The sequence below is a fragment of the Colias eurytheme genome, chromosome 19 (assembly GCF_061535395.1).
Source record: "Colias eurytheme isolate Ceu_HAF_F1 chromosome 19, ilColEury1 Martin Lab GWU primary, whole genome shotgun sequence".
In the NCBI taxonomy this organism is placed as follows: Eukaryota; Metazoa; Arthropoda; class Insecta; order Lepidoptera; family Pieridae; genus Colias; species Colias eurytheme.
Window position 1 is genome coordinate 5,508,981 of NC_142998.1, and position 22,380 is coordinate 5,531,360.

At 33.0% G+C, this 22,380-nt stretch overlaps 1 protein-coding gene across 2 annotated transcripts in view; it reads left to right on the top strand.

Annotated features, from left to right (window-relative positions):
• The window catches only part of ash1 (histone-lysine N-methyltransferase ash1), a 49,732-nt gene extending 41,390 nt beyond the window's left edge, over positions 1 to 8,342 (top strand). For both annotated transcript variants that reach the window (XM_090113194.1, XM_090113195.1), the window contains 10 exons: positions 83 to 398; positions 577 to 800; positions 960 to 1,059; positions 2,144 to 2,298; positions 2,970 to 3,224; positions 3,464 to 3,633; positions 3,970 to 4,072; positions 4,545 to 4,712; positions 5,581 to 5,703; positions 6,910 to 8,342. In XM_090113194.1, coding sequence (XP_089969320.1) covers positions 83 to 398; positions 577 to 800; positions 960 to 1,059; positions 2,144 to 2,298; positions 2,970 to 3,224; positions 3,464 to 3,633; positions 3,970 to 4,072; positions 4,545 to 4,712; positions 5,581 to 5,703; positions 6,910 to 7,065 — 1,770 coding nt within the window. In that variant the 3' untranslated portion in view covers positions 7,066 to 8,342. The remainder of the gene's footprint in view (positions 1 to 82; positions 399 to 576; positions 801 to 959; positions 1,060 to 2,143; positions 2,299 to 2,969; positions 3,225 to 3,463; positions 3,634 to 3,969; positions 4,073 to 4,544; positions 4,713 to 5,580; positions 5,704 to 6,909) is intronic.
• The last annotated feature ends 14,038 nt before the right edge of the window (positions 8,343 to 22,380 follow it).

Here is a 22,380-nt window from a genome sequence, read left to right on the forward strand (position 1 = left end):
AATTAATTTGCATTTGAAGAGGTTTTTTCCGTGTAATAAACACCATTATTCCATATAATACAACACATCATCTACATTTCAGGTGCGTCGTACACGTGAGCGAATGACAATACAAATTCCGCCTTCACCCCCCGCCCCTCCCGCGCCAGTTCCAAGCACCCCTACAGTATCTACCGTACCGAGTCAACCCGCAGTACCAGATACAATAAATGTGGACCCATTAACCCTCCCCGATACTATGAACCCACAAGTATTCCACAAAAAGCTACAGACTCTACGCGCTTCTAAGGAAGAAATTCTTAAACTATCCAAATTGGAAGATGATCCGTCGTTGGACACGAAACAGCGCTTGACGCGCGTTTTTAAAGCTCTGTACAATATTATAACATCTTTCAAAGGTCAGTCTTCAAATTAAAATAAAAACTTCGTTTCTTATAAAACTTCTAAATGCTATGATTGTGTTAAGTCTAAGATTTGAACAAGTAGAGACTTAATTATAAATAATAATAATTAGTACACTTGTAAGCTATATAATTATATGCTATCTCTACTTCAACGAATGAAAAATTATTACAGGTGATGAAGAAAAACCCATATGTTCACCGCTACTTAAAATTAAAAACCAAAAATCGGATACAATTCCAATAACGGATCTAAACGTGATTCAAAATAAAATTGAGAACAATGAATACGAGAGTGTGGTTCAGTTCGACAGTGATATGAGCGGTTTGTTCTCTGCGCTTATGCGGGAATACAGTAAGATGACCGCCATTGGCGCTGTCGCTGCGCAGTTGAAAAAGGTAAAATTTTTGCAGTAATGTTCGGGGGGTTGAAAACTTTTATTTTGAACACTTTATGTGCACTACTTATACTCATTGAGATGACTCATTGTTAATGCTACGCACATTTAATAGCAATATTTGAGTGGATTTTGATATAATATTATTGTTTCTTTATAGGTATACAATTCTGCCAAGTTGGAGTTTGCTGAGCAACTTATTAAAATACTTGGCTCACAAGATAGTTTACCATCTGGATTCATACAAAAATCAAAGCCTGGTAAGTGATTCTATAAACATTAAGAAAATTAATTTCTTGGAAATATGTATTTGAATACTGGCCTATTAAGGAAAGCTGGCATCTTCACAGTACTCACACATATGCAATTTTACTATACAGTATGTTCAAAAATAAATGCGACTCTAGTTTAATTATTGTAGACTTGAATTGTAAAATGAGTGCGTTGTAGATAAATATAATTATGAAAGCTCTCATAATTTATATGTAAAATTACAATTTAAAAGTAACTCAATCGATGAACTTAATTATTTATTCTCATAATCAATTGTTATATAGTATTGATCATCATTCAAATATCAAATAATAATTAAATTTCATGTCATATTCAAAATAACGATACAAACAATACAAATAACACGTGCGCTCACTCACAAGAAACAATACAAGCGAAACCGTAGCACGTAAGAGATAAGGGCCCGTAGACAAAGTAACAATTAAAAAACGATAACGAAGTTAGAAAAGGAAAAATGTATGGGATTGACATTAGATAGACCACGTGATCTAACGCGGCGTATGTCAATCCCATACATTTTTGCCTTTTCTAACTTCGTTATCGTTTTTTAATTGTTACTTTGTCTAAGGCCCAAGGCTACATTACAATAAAAGTTGTATTGTTCAGCTATGAATGAAAATTTTAACTTACGGCGTTTACATTTTGTTTACAAAACTTATTAAAATGATTACATAATTAATTAACCTAGGTAAAGTAAAAAAATATTCTTATCCGCGTGCCGCGAAGTATCTCGTCGAATATAGTTAGTAGTAGATATACCTAACGTCTTTGTTTAAATTACATCACCCTGTAAATAAACAATTGCAACATAAAAACAATAATTGTCCCCTTCACCCTCATAAGCTAGTCTGCGCGCGAGAGAGACAGACAGACTTTTCATGATGCGTATGCACTATGGCGTCACGCCGCGCGCGTCTTCACAGACACTACATATTATGTGCAATGTTTAAATGTGTTGACGTTCCAGCTCTTCTTAATCGGCCAATACTACTTAGATACTTTATTTTCTAGTTGAATTAACGAACATAATGTATGCTATCTTAATTGCAGAGGAGGTAATCCTGTGCATATGCGGGCTGCACGTGGAGGAGGGGCTGATGGTGCAGTGCGGCAACGCGCGCTGCGGCGTGTGGCAGCACGCGCGCTGCATGCGCCTCGCCGACACCAGCTCCACGCACTACTGCCACCTGTGCTCCACCGACCCGGTAACTGTCACTATACCACAGAATACATAATAGTAGCTAAACGCTACAGAACGGACACGCTCCGCCTCCCGCCAAAATTAAACACTTACCTCACCCCGCACGATCAGTCTAAAAATGGTCCACATTTTTCTACAGGGACGATACGCAACGAAGATTGACAACATTAATCAAATTGACTTAGTAATTTTATTATTTTGGATTTGTGATTATCGTTTTTCGTAGAAAATGGTTAGATATTGTGCTGTTTACGGATGTATTTCATCAGAAACAAGTGCATTTTTTTTTTACGCTAGTCAAAAATGTGCCAACCATTAAGTGTTAACACACACATTTGCAGTCTCTACAGTGTGACTGTCAAAACGATAATTTTGTATGGAGTGTCCGGGGTGTGACTATACGCTAAAATATGAGCCTTGTTATATTGTTCTACCAAAGTAGGTTCTAAATTTGTGTAAATTAATTTTATTTGACATGGTTGTGACGACATCGCTCTGAACCGCGCGAGCGAAATGTTTTCGCTACAGAGCATATTTACAACTTTCTGGCATCATTCCTTAAGCCATTGAGAAGATTGTTCGAGGATACTCCCTTTTATTATAGAAAAATATAATTTTATTTACTGCTATTTATACACATTTCGTAAACTAACAAATTATTTAAATACCTGGCAGGTTGATCGCGAGATCCCACTCGACGAATACACGGAAGAGGGTCACCAGTTCTACCTTTCTTTGATGCGTGACGGGCTGCAAGTGCGTCAAGGTGACACTGTATACGTACTACGAGATATTCCCATTGATGATAAACACCCGGACGTCAGCCAAAAGGACGGCGATAAGACAGATTCGCCGAAGACTAAGCGCGTCGATAGAAAGAAGTTGAAGAATATCAAGGGGAAAGAGAAAGAGGAGACTGTTCAGAATAAGGTACGTAAAATAAGTTGTGAAGGTTACACAAAGGGTTGGTAGTTATTTATAAAGATTTTACAGTAAAAATGTTTGAAAGTGACGTGAATACAGCACGTCGGATAAATAGCAAACGTTGATTTTGCCTAAGTTTAAATATTAGATTGGAATTTGTATGTCTTATATTCAAATAATTTTGAAAACTAATTGTAAAACCGTTTACTATGAACACATATTCATTATTCATATTATACTTGCAGGATGGTTCGGTCCGCAAGCATACATACCAAACGATCGGTTGTGTGCCAGTTTCCGAGTTGGATATATTCCGTGTGGAGCGGTTATGGAAACACAAGGACACGCGCGAGCGCTATGTGTACGGACATCATTATTTGCGCCCGCATGAGACCTTCCACGAACCAACTAGGAAGTAAGTGTAACATTTAGTGGCAAATATTAATTAATAACTCAGGCCCCGGAATCACAGACACAATAGAAAATCTATTGTGTCGTGGCCCGATCGGGCCGTTCGGGGCTCAATGGTTTAATCATTCTTAGTATATTACTGTATAGCAGGAACAATAAATATGAAAAAAAAAGAAGAATACGCCACAATCAAGATCGATATTATGTGTTGATTGAATAACATTGTATCAGTGAAGATTGTCGTGTAAAATAACATAATAAATAACTATAGCTTTCAAATCACAAAATACATTGAAACGAATGGTTTGTGGTTTTATATCATGACAATTTATTTTTGCAGATTCTTCCATAATGAGGTCATGCGTGTACCACTTTACGAGGCAGTGCCCATAGAACTAGTGATGTCTCAATGCTGGGTCATGGACTTGAACACTTATTGCAAGGTATGTAATAACTAAATGTAAGATTTTCACTAAGAAAGTTAAAAACAACAACAATTAATTATATGAATTAATTTAAGGTAAAAAATCATTAGCTATCTGATGGTTCGTTAGCAGACAGTTTTTTGTTCACAGTTTAATTACAATTCATACTTTAATATTGTTTATTAGATTATTAATGTTTATTAGGGTATTACCTCATGGTGTACCAAATAATGTCTGCGGACGCGGACCCAGGGCTCTTCCCCCGAGTGCCCTGGGTATGCCTAAATGCATTCTCCACTATAAAAAAAAAAATGGTGTACCAAATAATAATTTATGAATCAGTTCAATTTTCCTATATTTTAAATAGTACAGAAAAAAAATCGATAAAATCCCGCTTCCTCATCGATATTTTTTCTATTATTATTTTTTTTTTAATTTATAAAACATTTTAATGCTATAAAACTAAAAAAAATGTATTCCCGTCACGCAGGGCCGCCCGGTGGGCGCGCACGAGCCGCACGTGTACATCTGCGAGCTGCGCGTCGACAGAACAGCGCACCTGTTCACCAAGATCTCGCGGCCCAAGTACCCGATATGCACCAAGCCGTACGCGTTCGACCACTTCCCGCAGCGCTTGAAGGTGTCGCGGACGTATGCTGTGAGTGTTTCCCATAGAGATCTAGAGAGATGCCAATCGCTTGCGCTGAGTACAAAACCGTGTCTCATAAAAAATTTACGCACACAACTGCAGTAAACAAAATCAAAACAATACTTCGCGTTGTGTGCGTGTCATCACACAAAAATATGAGAGCGACTATTCTTTCGCACACTAGATTGTAAGTGACGTACGTATACAGCACCGCTACAGCTTGTTCTTTTTTTGGGCATATTGCTGCGACACCGGCCCCGCCCCCTATCTCCCTTTAGTTTCTGTGATCTGTGGTATTTCCCGTCCGACTAGGGCCCTTCCGGCCACTCAAGCGACAGCCCAAGCCTAGGTTCGAGATCCCCGTGGCGGGGGGACGCCCGCCCGCATGTCGCTACCACCGTGAACCTTCAGTTCACCCCCGCGTCCGCGTTAAAATGTAGAAGCCCTTCTGGCTAACATTGAGAAACATCACACATAAAAAAAGTGTGTGCAGTGAGTATTTGTGAATATTTGTAAAGGGGATAATTTGGTCTTGTTGTGTTGTACTATTTGTTGTAGTAAACATGTTGCAGTTATCTGGTTGAATCTGCTATTTGATTGCATGACTAGCGCGTTCATTGAATGACTATTCCGAACCTTGATTTAACAAGCGTCACTAAACTCATTTCAATAATTTGCCGCGATACTATTGCCGCATATTTTATAATATACAACGTATATTGCATCTGAATGAATAAATTTATATAAATTAAGATAATTCATTAATTAAGTCTCGATTTATACTTAGTAAACAGTTGTTGTGTTTTAGTTAAGGAAAATGAATACAAAATTAGAATTTGTTTATTTGTGATTCATTAATTTAATAATTTATGTTTAGCCTCACGAAGTTCTGCCTGAATACCTGAAAGGTCGCGCTGGCAAGAATTTTATGACACCAGATAAACCTAAGACATCACAGGAACCGAAGAAAAAGCCGGTCGCTGTGGCTACCGTTGCTAAGGTAAAACATGATTTTAAAACAAATACTTACTTGTATTAAAAAAAAAACTTTTCTAACTCATGATAATATTCTAATGAATCGACTTATAAGCAAATTATAGATAAAATAATTGTTCTCATCATTTTAATTTATCATATCATAAAGTAAAACTTTTGAAAGGATGTACAGATATTTATCTGTACATTTCTGTTCGTTACTCTTTGTTACAATGCTAAATTATAGTCTAGATAAGTACTTAGGCTATTTATTACCCGGGTACAACGCGAGTGAAGCCACGGGCAAGAGCTAGTGCAATTTAATTCTCTTTTATATTATGTATTTATCTCAAATTAAGGAAGCAGTTATCTATAATTATGCAATTAGTTCCTATAAGTGGTATAATAGAGTAATTTATTAAACTAATGTATTAATTAATTTAAATAAAGTAATTCTATAAAATTTTATCGTGTTTTATGAATATTAAATACAAAATTGTGTAGTAGATGCGATGTTTTTTGAATTTCTACACAAGAACTAATGATGGATGAATATGAATATCTATATGCATATTTGAATTTTATTCATAGCAAATCAACTGTATTTGCATTTGTTTTTATTGTAAATTATGTATTATTTTGTTTTACGTCATCGTGATTCTGCAGCATTCGTTTTCTAATTTGATACCTATAGGATGTTTAAATTAAATAAAGGTTAACTTAATAATATTAACATAGTTCATCATGACAGTTTTCGATATTTACTTAGAAGTAGTGTATAATGCATATATCGATGATTTGATACATAATCTGCACTATCATTATAAAGAGGAGTTTGACCATTAGAGAGACCACTACATAAATCTTTTCTACCCAACTTTTCAAATTGACGTGGTCAATTTCCCCGTGATCACGCTCGCTGTAAAGTGTGCGTAACGGCCGGGTTGGTAATACATATCTATGCTAATTTTATAAAGCTGAAGAGTTTGTTTGTTTGTAGGCGCTAATCTTAGGAACTACTGGTCCGATTTGAAAAATTCTTTTGGTGTAGGTGATAGCCTATTCATCGAGGAAGGTCACGCGGGTGAAACCGAGGAACGTAGCTAGTAATGAATAATTCGCGTTTATAATCCTGTAATATCTTTAATTTCTTAATGTACTCGCGTAAAATCAAACACAGAAAAAATACTATCTTTATTTCAACTTATTTTATTCAACACAATATTTACAGAACGTATCCCCCGCCCAGCGTCGCGAGCAACAAAAGGAGCGCGTGAACGAGATCGCTTGGCGGCTGCTGAGCGCGGGCGGCGGCGCGGGGCGCGCGCTCGACGCGTCCTACCTGCTGGCGCCGCGCGCCGCCCGCCGCCGGCAGCGTGTGTCCTGACCGCCGCGCGCTGCCTGCGTGTCGTGCGACACCTGCCGCTGATAAGCAGTACCACACCCCGGACACTCCATACAAAATTATCGTTTTGACAGTCACACTGTAGAGACTGCAAATGTGTGTGTTAACGCTTTATGGTTGGCACATTTGTGACTAGCGTAAAAAAAAATCGCGTTTTTCTGATGAAATACATCCGTAAACAGCACAATATCTAACCATTTTCTACGAAAAACGATAATCACAAATCCAAAATAATAAAATTACTTTGTCAATTTGATTAATGTTGTCAATCTTCGTTGCGTATCGTCCTTGCAGAAAAATATGACCCATTTTAATCACGATCGCGCGGGGTGAGGTAAGTTTAATTTTGGCGGGAGGCGGAGAGTGTCTGTTCTGTAGCGTTTAGCTACTATTATGTATTCTGTGGCAGTACTTGAATATTAGTAGGAAGGCGTACGGCAGGGTGGGGGGGGTCAGGAATGAGTGTTGTTACGTCTATCGCTGATCGATTTCGTCTCTTAACAACCGCGCGTTGCTTGCGTGTCGTGCGCTACCTGCCGCTGATAAACAGTACTTGAGTGGAGGCGTAGGGCAAGGGAGGAATGTACTTCAAGAGGAAGACGTAGGGCAGAAGAAGGAGCTAGAGGGGATTCGCTGCTCCTTCTGCCGCTGATCGTCCGTCTGCTGCGTCTGCTGTTGCTAAGCGGCCACAACAAGCATGATGAATATAAACGAAATGTGCGGGAGTGGTATTGTAAGATTGCCCGCGTGCGTCTGCTATTCTTACTTTTGCTAAACTCCAGAACCACCGCCGACATGATTAAAGCAAGAAAATGGTAGGTAGTGTTGATGATATCGCGTCATAAGCCTGCTGCCCCTCCAGAAGAATCTTGGCTCATTGCCTCCCCTGCGATTTCCTAGCCGCTGAAATACTATATGTTAAATATTGGCAAAATGAATGAGGAAGGACGAGAACCCCTCACATACACCGTCGTCTATTTACTACAAGAGCGCGCAGGGGGGAGGACTTTACGCATTTCATAATATTATGTATTTGGCACGTGTCGCAATTCGCGATGCTCTTTAGGGCAGATAACTGGCTATAATATTCGGTAGGTATTAGGTGGTGTAACCAACTTAAAAAAATATTATCTGCATCCTGAAATATTGCATTGTAAAACAATAGTCTTCTACATCACAATCAATTTTGATAAAAATCATATACGCAAATCACAAGTTCAACTTAATCCTGTAACATCTCTTCATTCTACATATTAAAAGAAATTAAATGCAAAGAGCACTTCTCTAATTTGTCTTTATGGTCTCCATGATTACTTGTAAAATATAAACTTAAAAAATACTTGGATATTACTATATTTAATTTAGATATAAATGCTTCTTTAGTACTAAAATGTAAACTTGGCTTACGACGATGAACGTAGATAATTATTACTAGTGAAGATTTTACATGAATTTGGTGTTTAATACATCTCGAATAAAATGGACTGTTGCTAGTAATAGTTTGAATTGTGAATATGTAGATATATTGGCAAAACTAAGGATAAAGAGACGCGAATTGTATTTTAAGTGGATTCATTCTCACCTGTAAATAATATATTCACATATTTTAAAACATGAAATCATTGCATAATCATTTAGACTTGATGTAATTGCACACTACGCGTGTGTAAAAATATATGTTACATATAAATTATTGTTGTATTATGTAGGTGTATCGATAATATTAAACGTGTAAAAAATAACATATGCAAGTACATTCCTTAATGGTTGATGTTCTGTGACAATAAAAGGAATAGTCGTGTCGAGCCGACGAAGATGCTCACATCGTGTAATGGAATCTCTTGTAGGTACCTTTTGTATATAAATTTATCGCGATATTTTCAAGTAAAACAATATTTTTGTAACGTAAAAATGTTATCAACTATTTAACTGTTTCATCTGACTAACGAGATAACGTGCTACTTTACTTTTAAGTAATTTATTTTTAATTTTAAGTTATAAGGTTCATCGTTATTTAAGTCTACATGAATGTAGTTAGGGTTATAATCTCATACTCATTTACTTTATTTTGTGTGCTTATTCAGTGTTTTTTCACGGCGAAAATATTCCCATATATTAAATTAGTTATATATTTTTATAGGCTAATATTGTTATAATTTAACGATAGATATAGAATAATAAAATTACTATTTAACGACCAGTGGTGCGAACTGATGTTGAGTGTTGAAAAGTTTTTATAGAGGTTAGATAGAAAGTTGTTTGGCGGTTGTTATAGTAATATTAGTATTAATTTTTTAAATATTCTTCGTATAAGTTTTGTTTAAGAAGAATAATTATGAATTAAAACATTCGATTTTTTTCTGGTCATTTTGAACGCCTACGATTTGTAGGAGAGCTGTTATACAATCATGCTTTTATTAAAAATCTCTCTATTTTTTTTACAAGTCTTTAGTTTTAAGTTGTACATATTTTAGTGCTAAGGTGGTTGGTTGTTTATTTAAAATAAATAATATATTTGGTTAACGATGACCTTCGTACACACTGCAGGCGCTTACTAGCCTTCGCTTATGTGATTGTTCTTGAACAAATTGTTTTTGTTTCTAATTTATTTGTAAAATACTGTTAGCTTTTGAATACATCTTTGGCCCTTATGAATTTGATTTGATATGTAAGGTTTTTTATCACAGCTTTTTTTACACTTTGCTTTTATATTTCTATATCATGAAATAAATGATCCCAAAATTAGTCCCATCTGGACTCCGATATATGTATTTCTATAAATATACGATTGTTTAAGTACTAAATAAAGACTTAAGAAGATTCATAGATATTGTTGAACGTATAGTGGCAGATGTATGAATGTAATTTATTTATTTCGCTACTTCCTGATACGATATAAATGGTGTATGAAAAGTTTAAGTTGAGTTAATACTTAAGAAGTAGTATGAAATGTCCCTTAGCTTTGTATGCAATAATAATGTTTGCTAACACAAGTTATCGTTTGACCTTTCGGGGATTTGATTAACTACCTACATATTTATATAGTTGGATATTAAAATCAGGAAGTGGTGAATTCATAACATAATTTAAAAGTTCAAAAAGGTTTTTCTCTTTTGCACAAACAAGCACTTTACATTGCCTTGTAGTTAGATAAGTATACACAAACACGTTACATATTAATGTTACACACATCATGTACTTAATTACATAGTAGATTTCAATAGTCAATAATATAAGAGATAGTGTAGATGACAATTGTTTTTCCAGTATTGCAAATTCGATAATTTATGTGAAGTAGCAAAATAACATTTTGGGATCAAAATTATACATTAAAATAAAATATCTTTCGGAATCTAAATTGAGTGGCTTTTTCATTTGAATCAATATGACGTAATAATGAAGCGCTACATTTCGACTTGAGCAGGCCTCATAAAATATTGTGACTTTGAAAAATCTGTTATTTATTCATGGATTTATAAGGAAAACACGTTTACTTACTGATTCAAATGAGAAATCAAATAAATACATATTTATATTGAATTCATTATATTGAGCAGCTTTACTATTTTCTAAGTAAGATTTTGTTTTAAGATGCCATTTGTTGTAACTCATGTTTTAATATTAAATTAAAATGAAAGTAAATGTTATTTTATTTCAAGCCCTTCACAAAGTAATGAAAGATCAAAATAAAATCCCCTTTATATATCTTGTTGTGTTATATTTTTAATAAAAATAAGTGTTCAATTTAATAAAAAGGTCTGGAATGTTCATGAGCAGAATCACTCCTCTTTTATTACGCCCGCATCCTCTTTCACAGTCAAACTAAGCCATCACGTAACCAGAAAAAATTGCCTTGTTCCATAATAAAAATCGATCAGTTTATACGACGTAATGAGGTTCCTCGCTACGCAGTAGATTCAATATTGCCAATCAAAACATCGCATGCATTAACATTGACCTTATAAAACAATTTGTGTTTACGATTTGTCCTGGGCCGGCTCCACCGGCCGGGGTCAGTCGCAATGAGAAGATTAGGCCTGCGTCCGCCCGCATGCCGCCGATACACGCAACTGTCCCAATTAGGCTGCGCTGGACCACGAACCAAGTGTGAAAAATATCCCATTCTTAGCGGCTAATGTACTTCAATAATCGACCTAAAACGATCGTGAATTATAATTTTTGTATTATACTACCTACATATCACCACGTTAAGACCAACAAAAGCGGAGCATTGCTGGTAAAGCCGCGGGGGGATTCATTCATTCAAAGGGACACAACTGATCATGTTGGTATGATTGCGGATGCGGCGGATTATTATCCGCAAATAATGTGATGTCAAAATTTTTCTTAGGTACTATCTTACTAGTTACTAGTAGGTAGTGATAAATATACATATAATCAATGATGACTATATTAAATTGTAAAACACGAGAATGAAATATGTATATAATAAGCAAATAGCACAGTATAAAGAGAAGTACCTACATATGCTGAAATGAGTGTTGGTTTGAGAAAGTTTTAAATATGTATATAAGTTTTTAACTTCAAATGGGTACCTATTCAATTCAGAAATTAGCCGTTAGCGGTTAGGTTGTAAAAGGGACTTCTCGTAAAATATACCCATGTTTTTTTAAGCAGAAATACATATAAAACATAAACATATATACGTATGTATTATAGAGACCACGTCTCCTTGTTACAATATCATATAATATATTAATTTGGTACCTATACATAATAAAAAAATATATATGTAAGTAATTATTAAAAAAGATTTAGTTAAAAGAAATATTAATTTTTATTTAGGTATATTTAAAATACATATATTTATTAATCATATACCTATTCAATAAAATTAAGAAGTGATTATTTATTGAATTGAAGGATAATGTGAAAAATTTGTCGTGAAAAGTTGTATTTTAAGCGGAAGCGGAAGTTCGTTAAAATTAAGCGTTTCCTTCAACAAAAATTCATAAATATTATAAATGCGAAAGTAACTCTGTCTGTCTGTCTGTTACTCAATCACGCCTGAAATACTGAACCAATTTGCATGAAATTTGGTATAGATATATTTTGATACCCGAGAAAGGACATAGGATAGGTTTTATCCCGGAAATCCTACGGGAACGGGTTTTTTGGGAAAACGCGGGTGAAGCCGCGGGCGGAAAGCTAGTTCAAAATAATTTAATATTAATTTGATGTATTACTTTGACACTACTGGGTTTGGATTTCATAATATATATTCTTCTTCTGAAAGTTCTAAAAATTTTATTATATTTGTATATTACCTACCTAATCTAGTCTTTACCAATCGCCTCGGCTTATGTGCTGAGCTAGTTTTATTTTTTGATTAATAAAGTATATTAATTATTAGTATAATTATAAATAAGAAATTTAAGAATATATAAGTAACTACGTAGTCAAAAAATTATTTATTATTATTATATGTACTAACGTTGCACACTGCAGAGCGAGCATGGCCACGGGAGTGCGTGTTCTGCTTCAGTCTAAAATCATCAGTCGCGTTTAAAATCCGTTAAAATCTTTAATTTATAAATGTAGGTATATACCTAATACTCAGGTCAAACAAAAGAAAACTACTGAATTGACGTTATCTAGATACGCTAATCAATAAATTACATAGCAATAAAAATACAATTAGTTAGGTAGTTACTTCATTTATTTTTTATAAAACTAAAGTACTTACAATTAAGGACCTAGGTATTCTATTATTACCTTACCAATGAAAATCTCTTTTAAATCACACATTTAATTTATTCCAAATGCTAGATACTCATTTATTAATATTAATTTTTAATTATAGGCTATAAAATTTAAATATTAGTGTTCCTGATGCAAAACGTTATTTACAATGTATTGTTTTTTATATAGGTACCTCCTATATTGATTTCATTGAATATTTAGTAAGGAAAATGGTAGAATTGCATGCTGCAACTAAGACAGTTTCTTACAAATTAAAAGTCACTAACCGCTCAAGAGGATTTAATTAAGAGTTATCTGTGATGAAGTGGTTGTAAGATTGTAATAAATATTTCAGTACCTACGTTTCGATTCATAGTAGATTTAACCTTTAGCTATTAGGTATATATTGTATCGTAAATTTTATGTAACTAAATATATTGTACCGCTTTTCTTCTGTCGCAACTTAATCCCTAAAAAGCATTGCTGCTGCCAGTTGCTTTTAAATTATACAGTATTTATTATTTTATAGGTTAAAACATCTCTATACACATCTATAAATTTATTTGCATAACTACTACATATATTAATATAAAAAAATGACATGCAAACTCTCTCTGTGGGAAAGTTCAATAAAGATTATAAATTTTACTATCTAGTTTTCTGCTTTGTATAAAACCTAAGAAAATATATACCTTCTAAACCTTTCCTCGATATTCGATAACCACTCTATCTATTTATACCGCATCCGTTGTGCAGTTTTAACGATTTAAGCATACATAGGGACAAAGGGATAGGTATAGGGTCAGAGAAAGCGACGTTGTATTATATTATGTAATGATGATTCTAAATTTATTATCAATAGTCTTCAAAAAAGTTCTCAATTCGAGTTTTTTGTTCAATATAAATTATCTATGACTTTTTACATTTGGTTTTGAGGGCCTTTTCAGTTTTCAATTTGTTTATATTTACTAAATAGTAATAATAACATATTAGATATATTCGTTTTAACTTCTTCATAAAATTTACTACTAAATACATGTATTGTAATCTTGTCCGTTGAGTTGTCAGCAGGATGAGTCGGTAATCCCGCGCTATTATTTTGTCAGTGGCTAACTCATGGCTCACTGCCCTCAGCACAAGTACACGTATTGTATCACGAGACGCACGTTGACCTACGAAAATATACGACTTGATTTGACAAAATTCATGTAAAAAAAATCATTTTTAATTTTTTTTTGCTTCAATTCGACACTCGTTAGTGAAAACGGTCTCGAGGGATGAAAGCTGCTGCGGCGTTGCACAAGCTACGTTTAATTTGCTTTTATACCACGTCTATCTGCTCAGCAAGATCTCCAACTAATTGCCGAATGACAGCTATGTACATGTAAGTAATTATTAATTTATTATTTATTGATTATTATTACACATACAGAACATTAAAACATACGTAGATACGTACTCAGTAGGTAGGTATCTGAAGCTGATATTCACTTGAAGACGATTATATTATGTAGATGCCTACCTAATTATATTAGACACGTAAAACTTATTTTTCAAAATGTAGCCTGTGCCCGGCATATAATTGACGAGTTATAGTTATAATTTGGTAACTTTTACAGCTGTAAGGAAAAGTACCTATAGTAGTAACTATTGTACTGTTCAATAAAACTTGATTTAAGTTGCTACCTAGAGTCATGTAGAGTGCTATTACCTACTCTGTGCCTATGGTAATTGTTGTTTGATTAAGTAATATGAAATATTTTAAATTTAATTTTAATTATACTTGCTAATAAAAAACACCAAGGAGTTTTTCCGCTATACTGCACTAAACTACTAATCCTATTCTTTCCTTTTCAATGACGGAACTCTTTTATACCAATATTTTATTGTTTAATAATAAATGATAATTAAGTATTTAATATTTATTTTATAAAAAGTAAAAACAAAACAATGGTCAATTATTAAAAATGTACATGAAAGGCTATTAATTATAGATAGATATATATAGATTTTAATAAAAAAATGATTTCGCCTAATGTAAGATCTCAATGAATACAATTTTAATTAATTACCATGTGCTCTTAGATACGTACTGATATTAAATATTTCGATATAATGAGGTAGATAACTAATCAAATGGTTAAAAATAAAGTTAAAAAAAATAAAACCAATGTGTAAACAGCCTATTAAATTCTTCCTTTGTTTCGTCTGCTGCTAGATATTATATATTATCTCATCTAGGAATAAATTACACATATGCGACAAGCGTGCACAATAATGATTAATTATTTTAGATATACATCGAGCATTTCAACTGAACTAAAGTAGGTATCTTTGTGAATTTCAACAACAAATTATTTGGCATTCCATAATAGTGGACGGTAGAGCAATTTCTAGGTAGGTATTAAAAATGGCTCTTCCTAATACGAATAGGTATCTGATATGATATGAGTAGATAATAGGTATAACATTTTATTTAATAGCTTCAACATACATTTTTCTTTTTTGTACTGAGTATATTAAGGTAAATAGACACAGTTATATGTTCAATTTGCGAAGATCCTCTTTGAACTATATAAATGGGGTCAGTAGTTAGGAATAATTGCGGGCCGGCGATCAAAACTCTACAATGTAGGTACCAGGTAATGACTAGCGAGTAGCGCGACACAATTGATAGTTTGGTTAGGATGACCACAGTAATTTCGATAAATTAAGTATTTCGGTAGTTTCGATTATCTCTAGCACGAGTAAAGCGTTACGACCTCGTAATATTGTTTTCCGGGATTTTGAAACTTAAAAAGTAGAGACGCCCTAATATAAATGTTATTCATTCTAATTTCGAGTTCACTTTATCGTAATGTTTTGTTGTATACCTACGATTACAATGTATTAAAGATTTTATATACTTATAGGAGAAGTGGTACCACAAAAACCTTACAAAAACAGAATAAAAAAATGAACAGAAATATACGGTCTAGTTATTGAATATTTTAGCTTGTCTGTGATCAACACGTGATACTTTCAAATGGATGATCACTTGTCCAGTCTAGCATAGGGTACGCAAGACATTTTCAAAATACATATTCAATATTGTATGCTGTTTAATTTAAGTAAGTATAGTTCAATTGTTCATATCAATATTTACCAAAAATACATCACTTGGTACCTATTCTTATTAAGGAAGAAATTTAAAAAAACCCTATAAACATAATTGCGCGTTATCATCATTACTACATAGAATAAAACAAAGTCGCTTTCTCTGTCCCTATGTCCTTATGTCCCTATGTCCCTTTGTATGCTTAAATCTTTAAAACTACGCAACGGATTTTGATGCGGTTTTTTTTAATAGGTAGAGTGATTCAAGAGGAAGGTTTTAGTATATAATTTATTAGGTTTTAGACAAAGCGGGCGAAGCCGCGGGCGGTAAGCTAGTCTACATATAAACAAGGAATTAAATTAGCTGTTAATGTAGGCTATCAAAATAATTTTGGTCTATAATAACTATTACTTATTTTACTACATAAATAAAAGGAACATGTATAGATAGTTATACCTATATCTCCAAAGGATTATAGACTTTTTATTTGCCTTTGTAAAGTCCTGGGCATCCCAGCCAACATTTTTTTTGTTCTCGAACAAAATGGAAAATCACAGACAGCCCTATAGGAATTGTGGTGTGACATTAGTCGGGCGACTCGACGTGGCGGACGAATGATGATGGCCGAAATCGCGTCGCACTACAGCCGGAACACTTCATACACGTTATTGATAAATTGCCGCTACGTCAATTTTCCCCTGTCCGATCTGTCGCCTGAGTGCAGCTACTATATGTTAAACACACTAACTCAATTGTCTCCAAAGATGGCGTGCTAAACGAATAATTGCATTTATGGAACTGAATCTAATTTTACTATTTGCTGATCTGTTTACCCTCATGATCGGTAATTTTTTTTTTTTGGAATTAATGATTACATAAATTACTTTAACACTTAAATCAAAATACGTTATATAGACGTAGTACCTACACTAAACTTTTCAGAATTTATGACTTGCCATAACAACATCAATAACCTCCTCCTTTTTTAAATCGGTTAAAAATTATTGAGAGAGAATCCGAAATTCGCTTTTCTTTTTTTTTCATAGATATCCAATTTAACTATTGTTTTATACTTACAACTCTACTATCTTGACAATAAAGATATTTATTTACATGAATTATTTCAGTTTATAATTGAAACTTCGGCGAATATTTCAATAATGTTTGAGCATTGCATCAAATTTTATAGAAAATAAGGATAAACAGTACATACATACCTACTTAGGTACTGTTAAATGTTTGTTGTTGAGTGATTGTACAATTCGGCCGTGAATTTCATTATAAGTTAGTAGGTATAGGTACGTCTCTATTTAAGAATAATGCGGAAATATCGATTGTATTATTTTATTTACTCAATTCCTATTGTTACATGACATAATATAAACAACAAGCCGGATATTTTATGTTCTAACATAATTAGTAGGATGTTCTGATGTTATTCACATAATATCATTAAATTCCAAATAAACCTATAGAAAACAATATCCTACTGAAATAGTGAATATTGGTTAAATATAATGGTTATTAAAAATGATAAAAATAGATTAAGTTTAAAATAAATTAGTGTACATAATAAATCTAATGAAATTAACCATTTTTGCGCATAATTTGGGTGAAAGTTTGAATAAACAGGTTTAATATAAAAATAATTGTTATTTTATCAATTAATTAGTTACAATGAAGAATTTATTATCAAGTCTAATACGCTAACAAAGTAACAACCAGTAGGTATCAAATAAATATAAAACATACCTGTATTAAATAGAGTAGGTAGTTAGGCGCTTTGTACGCGCGTTCATTATTGTACAGTTCATACAAACAAAGGATTTGTTTATCATGAAATTAAGTAGTAGGTATAATTAGTATTGTAAATAAGGCACATACAACATTTACAAGAGTTTAAGAAGGTTTTAATAATAAGTAATCAATCCCCGGAATGTGTAAGACTGTAAACAGCTCAGTGGGCATGCCAATTGTATTGTTAGGTAGGTATATAATATTTCATGATAATTATTAATTACCCAAAAAATCGCATTTGTTTAACAAGATTTAAAGCAAAATTATTGTAATTTTGCTTTTTATTATTTAAAGATTTAACGAAAAATGACTGTAATTTTGCTAAAAATAATTCTTTTGTTGCAACTTAATTAAGTGACGCGAATGTTAATTATACATATGTACATGCTGTGTTATCGTTTAATTAATCTTCTGTCACATTCATGTAAAATGTATAATATATTAAAATTATTCATCCTATCTTTATATAACAATGTAACAGGTGTTTGAATACCTTAAATAATATAATAATTAAATAAAAAAGCATGCGATAGAATTCTGAAATCAATTTCGATTCAGAGAATTTTTAAAATGATATTTCCAACTGTTCGAGATGAACCTAAGTACCTACATCAGAGATTACGACGTAGGCAAAAAAAATCCTCTGTATCGGCTTAGTTCAACCACTTACCACTTCAACGTCATAATTCAAGAAGATGCAATCTTAATTACGTTTCATAATCTGTTTCGACAAAGGAAATGATTTTTTTTATAGGCAGTTGAAATGAATTGCCTATCGCCATCGCTTTTTTGCATAATACGGTAATTATATTAACATTATCGTTTTTTAAAGAGGCTTATAAATAAATTCAAGAATTTAGGTCTTGGCTATGAATCTATTCTAATTTATGACACGCGCTAGTCATATTTTGTTGCAAATAAAGAAAATAATAGTTATAATTTTTCATTTTAAATTCCGGAAACACCGTCTTTTTAAACTTTTCAATTCACTTCTAAATTTTATAATTTTGACCGAATGGTTAAGTGAAAATATTATGAAATAATAAAATAGAACTGAATTGAGAACAAAATTCATCTTCAATTATATTATTCGTTTAAAAATTTCTAACCTTAACTAAATAATAAATTACCGACATAGACACACCGAGTTTTCGCCAGCCTTGGGGTAAAAAAATGTAGGATGCCCGTACGCTCCTAACTCTACCTAATTTATGGGTTTTTTAAAACCTAAATCATGATTAAAAAGTTAATAATATAATAATTAAATTCTCATTTTTTTACACTTTATCAACAGAATGACTTACATTGGGTAACCGTTAGTCATTACGTAGCACCCTCCAGTAGAAAACCGGCCTAAAGCAGAAGCATTTAAAATAATAATACCTACTCCACATCCGTCGAGGATCTGAGGAGGGATAGCGTAACACTTCCCTCGGCTTAAGTTTTAAGTTGGTTTTCATGGGCGTAGCCACGGTGGGGCAGGGTGGGGCACTTGCCCCACCCTGCCCCACCAACTGCTAACCAAATTTAAAAAACTAATTTATCTAGGTACTAGTTAACTATATACTTAATATTTGAAAGAGAAGTCGTCAGTCGACATAAAAAAATGCGATCAAAACAAAAAGCTGGTACGATCAAACGCAATCTTTTTCTCCGATTTCTCGGAAACTATCTACTTTAGGGCAACAATTATTTTGACTTTTTTTTTGTAGAGAATTAAATTTCGCATCTTTTTCACCCAGTAAACTTTTTTGTAAAACTTACCGTTTACGATTTGTGGCCTATTTAATGAACCGGTTTATCGTTTTTGGCTATTTTTGAGGGCACTTTATTTTCTACACTCTACAACATTTGTTTGAATTTTTTTTCTAATGCCGTATTTTTCGCGTTATAGAACGTTTAATGTAGGACTACCTACTGGGCGTTTAATCGAAAATTTCAAGGTATGCATAGTATATAATGGTACAAATTCAACAAACTAAAAAAAAACTATGTGCTGTAGTGCTTAAAAATTTATAGGTAAGTAGTTTATTTCGGCCGCCCGCGGCATTTCTACATTAAACGTTCTATATTCAAAAAATGTGGGCAATGGAAAACATGCTCTACAAAAAAGTTCACATTAATAACTTTTTCCCCAAAGTGGATAGCTTTTGAGATATTGGCCAAAAACTTTTTAAACTATATTTGAGTTTAGACCAGACTCTCAGTGGAGTTTCGTTTGCAAAAATAGCGGACCTAGATCTGACTTCTGATATAATATATTGTACAGATCCCAGACATCCTATAGACAGATGTTGCCAACCAGTTTTGTGGTCCCCCTCTTCCCACCACGGTAATTAAATATACGGTATATAAACAAAGAAAAAATTAAAAATTTCCAAAACATGCCGTGTGGGGTATCAAATGAAAGAGCTTATTGAGTAGATCACGAATATATATAGCATACTATAACATTTCATACACTGTCTCTAAGATTTTTTAGAAAATTTACGAAAATGCTCCATTTTTGAGTAAACTTTAAACCTCATGAATTGAAATTGAAAACTCATGAATATATTTTTTAAATTATTATTTTAAATAATTAACAATAGTCCATTGTTTACATTGTTCAAGATTCTGTGTTCACTGAAAGTACCCTGTAGGTTATGATTCCCTTGCGAACAGCGAAAGTCGCAATTTGAGAAAATTTACAGCATAAACGGCTGTATCTTTTGATTGCGTTAGTTTATAAGTTTGATTTTTTCACAGCTTCAATGGACGGTACGGTAGACATTAGTATTTTAATATTAATTTCAGCTTCATATTTCTACGCGTTCCTGAGAAAAAAAGTTTAAAGATAAACAGGCAGACAGACGGACAACAAAGTGATCCTATAAGGGTTCCGTTTTTTCCTTTTGAGGTTTGGAACCCTAAAATTTAACCGGTATAAGACCTCGGGTATTTCTAGTTACATATTATTTTATATGATTGCCCCACCCTGAGCCCATGGCTGGCTACGCCCATGTTGGTTTTATAGACAGAAAGACTTTTTAAGGAGATTATACACTTCAGTACTATCGTTTATGCCAGTAGGAAATTTTGCTACATTTGCCCAATTTTCCTCATTATATCTATATTTTAGCTTCGATGTAAGACACTGTTCATAATATAATGTTCCCCGGGGCCCGGGCACATAGAATCATACAATTCCGGCAGAGATGAATATTTAAACTGAAAATTTAAAACTATTACAGTACCTACGTTCAATCATTAATTATAATATAAATTATACAAGATTATAGTATCTATATTTATGGTCAGGGAGAGACGTAGTAAACCTACATTTTGTGGCCTTTTCTGCCCTAAAATATATTAATTACATAGTATACTTATCATCTAAATAAATAACAATGAAGTGATAAACGCTTGCTTGTTTTCAAGATCATGTTAATATTTACTGGTTTTATGCACCTTGAGAGGATAGGCCTTTGGTTATATTATGTATAAGTATCTTGTAATCTATCGTCAATATAATCTTATGACTACCACCTGTACCCGTGGCTTCATTCGTCCTTTCCTATTTCCTAAGCCCTTAAAGTTAGATATTAATGATTTTTTAAATGTCATAGACTGAAAGGAGCTGGCATGACATTTGCAGAGGCGAAAGAGCGTTTGCACTTGCAGGCCCGTTTTTGATAACGTTTGGCTTGTCTTCGTTAAAGGGAAGGGGATAACGAAAGGATTGAAATAAAAGACTGGTAATGGTAAGGAAGTACGTGAGATGTTTAAGGGGCGGGGAGGGGAAGGGAGTCCTAGAAGGAATGAAAGTTTTTATCATCCTAAGTTTCTACGGTGATGAGAAATATAAACATTTTTAATTTTTATTCCAAACATAAAAGAAACATAAGTTGAGCTTAGGTATATTTTTTTATTAAACAACTTTAAATAAGCTTTAATTCTTCCATATTTTACTAATTAAATTTGATGAAATGTAAAAAATATTTTGTTGATGTGTGTTTATCAGAGAAATAGGTATTGAAATATAGTTGTACCTAATGAAAGTTCTAGGAAAAGTACCTACTTTACTTTTTCTTTATACTTAAATGGTAATTACTTATTTATTACCATTTAAGTAACTATGTTTTCTTAAACGAATGTATGTTGATAAATATTTGATTTCACAATAAAGCAATGACAATTATTAGTAGGTATTTAGGTAGTCGCGTAATTCTTATTTTAGAGTGAATTTCAAGATGATTCATAGATATGTGTGCATATAATATATATTATTTTAAATAGTAAAACAATCTTTTTATTCTGTTTTTCATAATTTTTCTTCATCTTTCCCATAGGAATTGGAACATTCTGTTTGTATTTTTGTTTGATTATTAAATTTTTTTAGAAAAAAAATTATACAGCGTAGAAATATATTATATACCTAACTAAAGATAAATCCTAAATTTAATGTAAATATTTAACGAGAGCAAACTATATGTAACATTCATACGTTGTAAGCTTTTAAATAGTTTAATCACTAAATCTTCACAACGTCACACGTTAATTGCCATGTATTGACTATTTTAAGATTTTATCAAATTGTTTACACTGCGATAAGGCCTGCAAAAATGATGATGAACCGGATAGTTCCTAGACTTTTATGTTAATTTCCTTTCAACTCTCTTTTTTAACAGGCTTTTATTAGCTTCACCTGTATGTTTGTG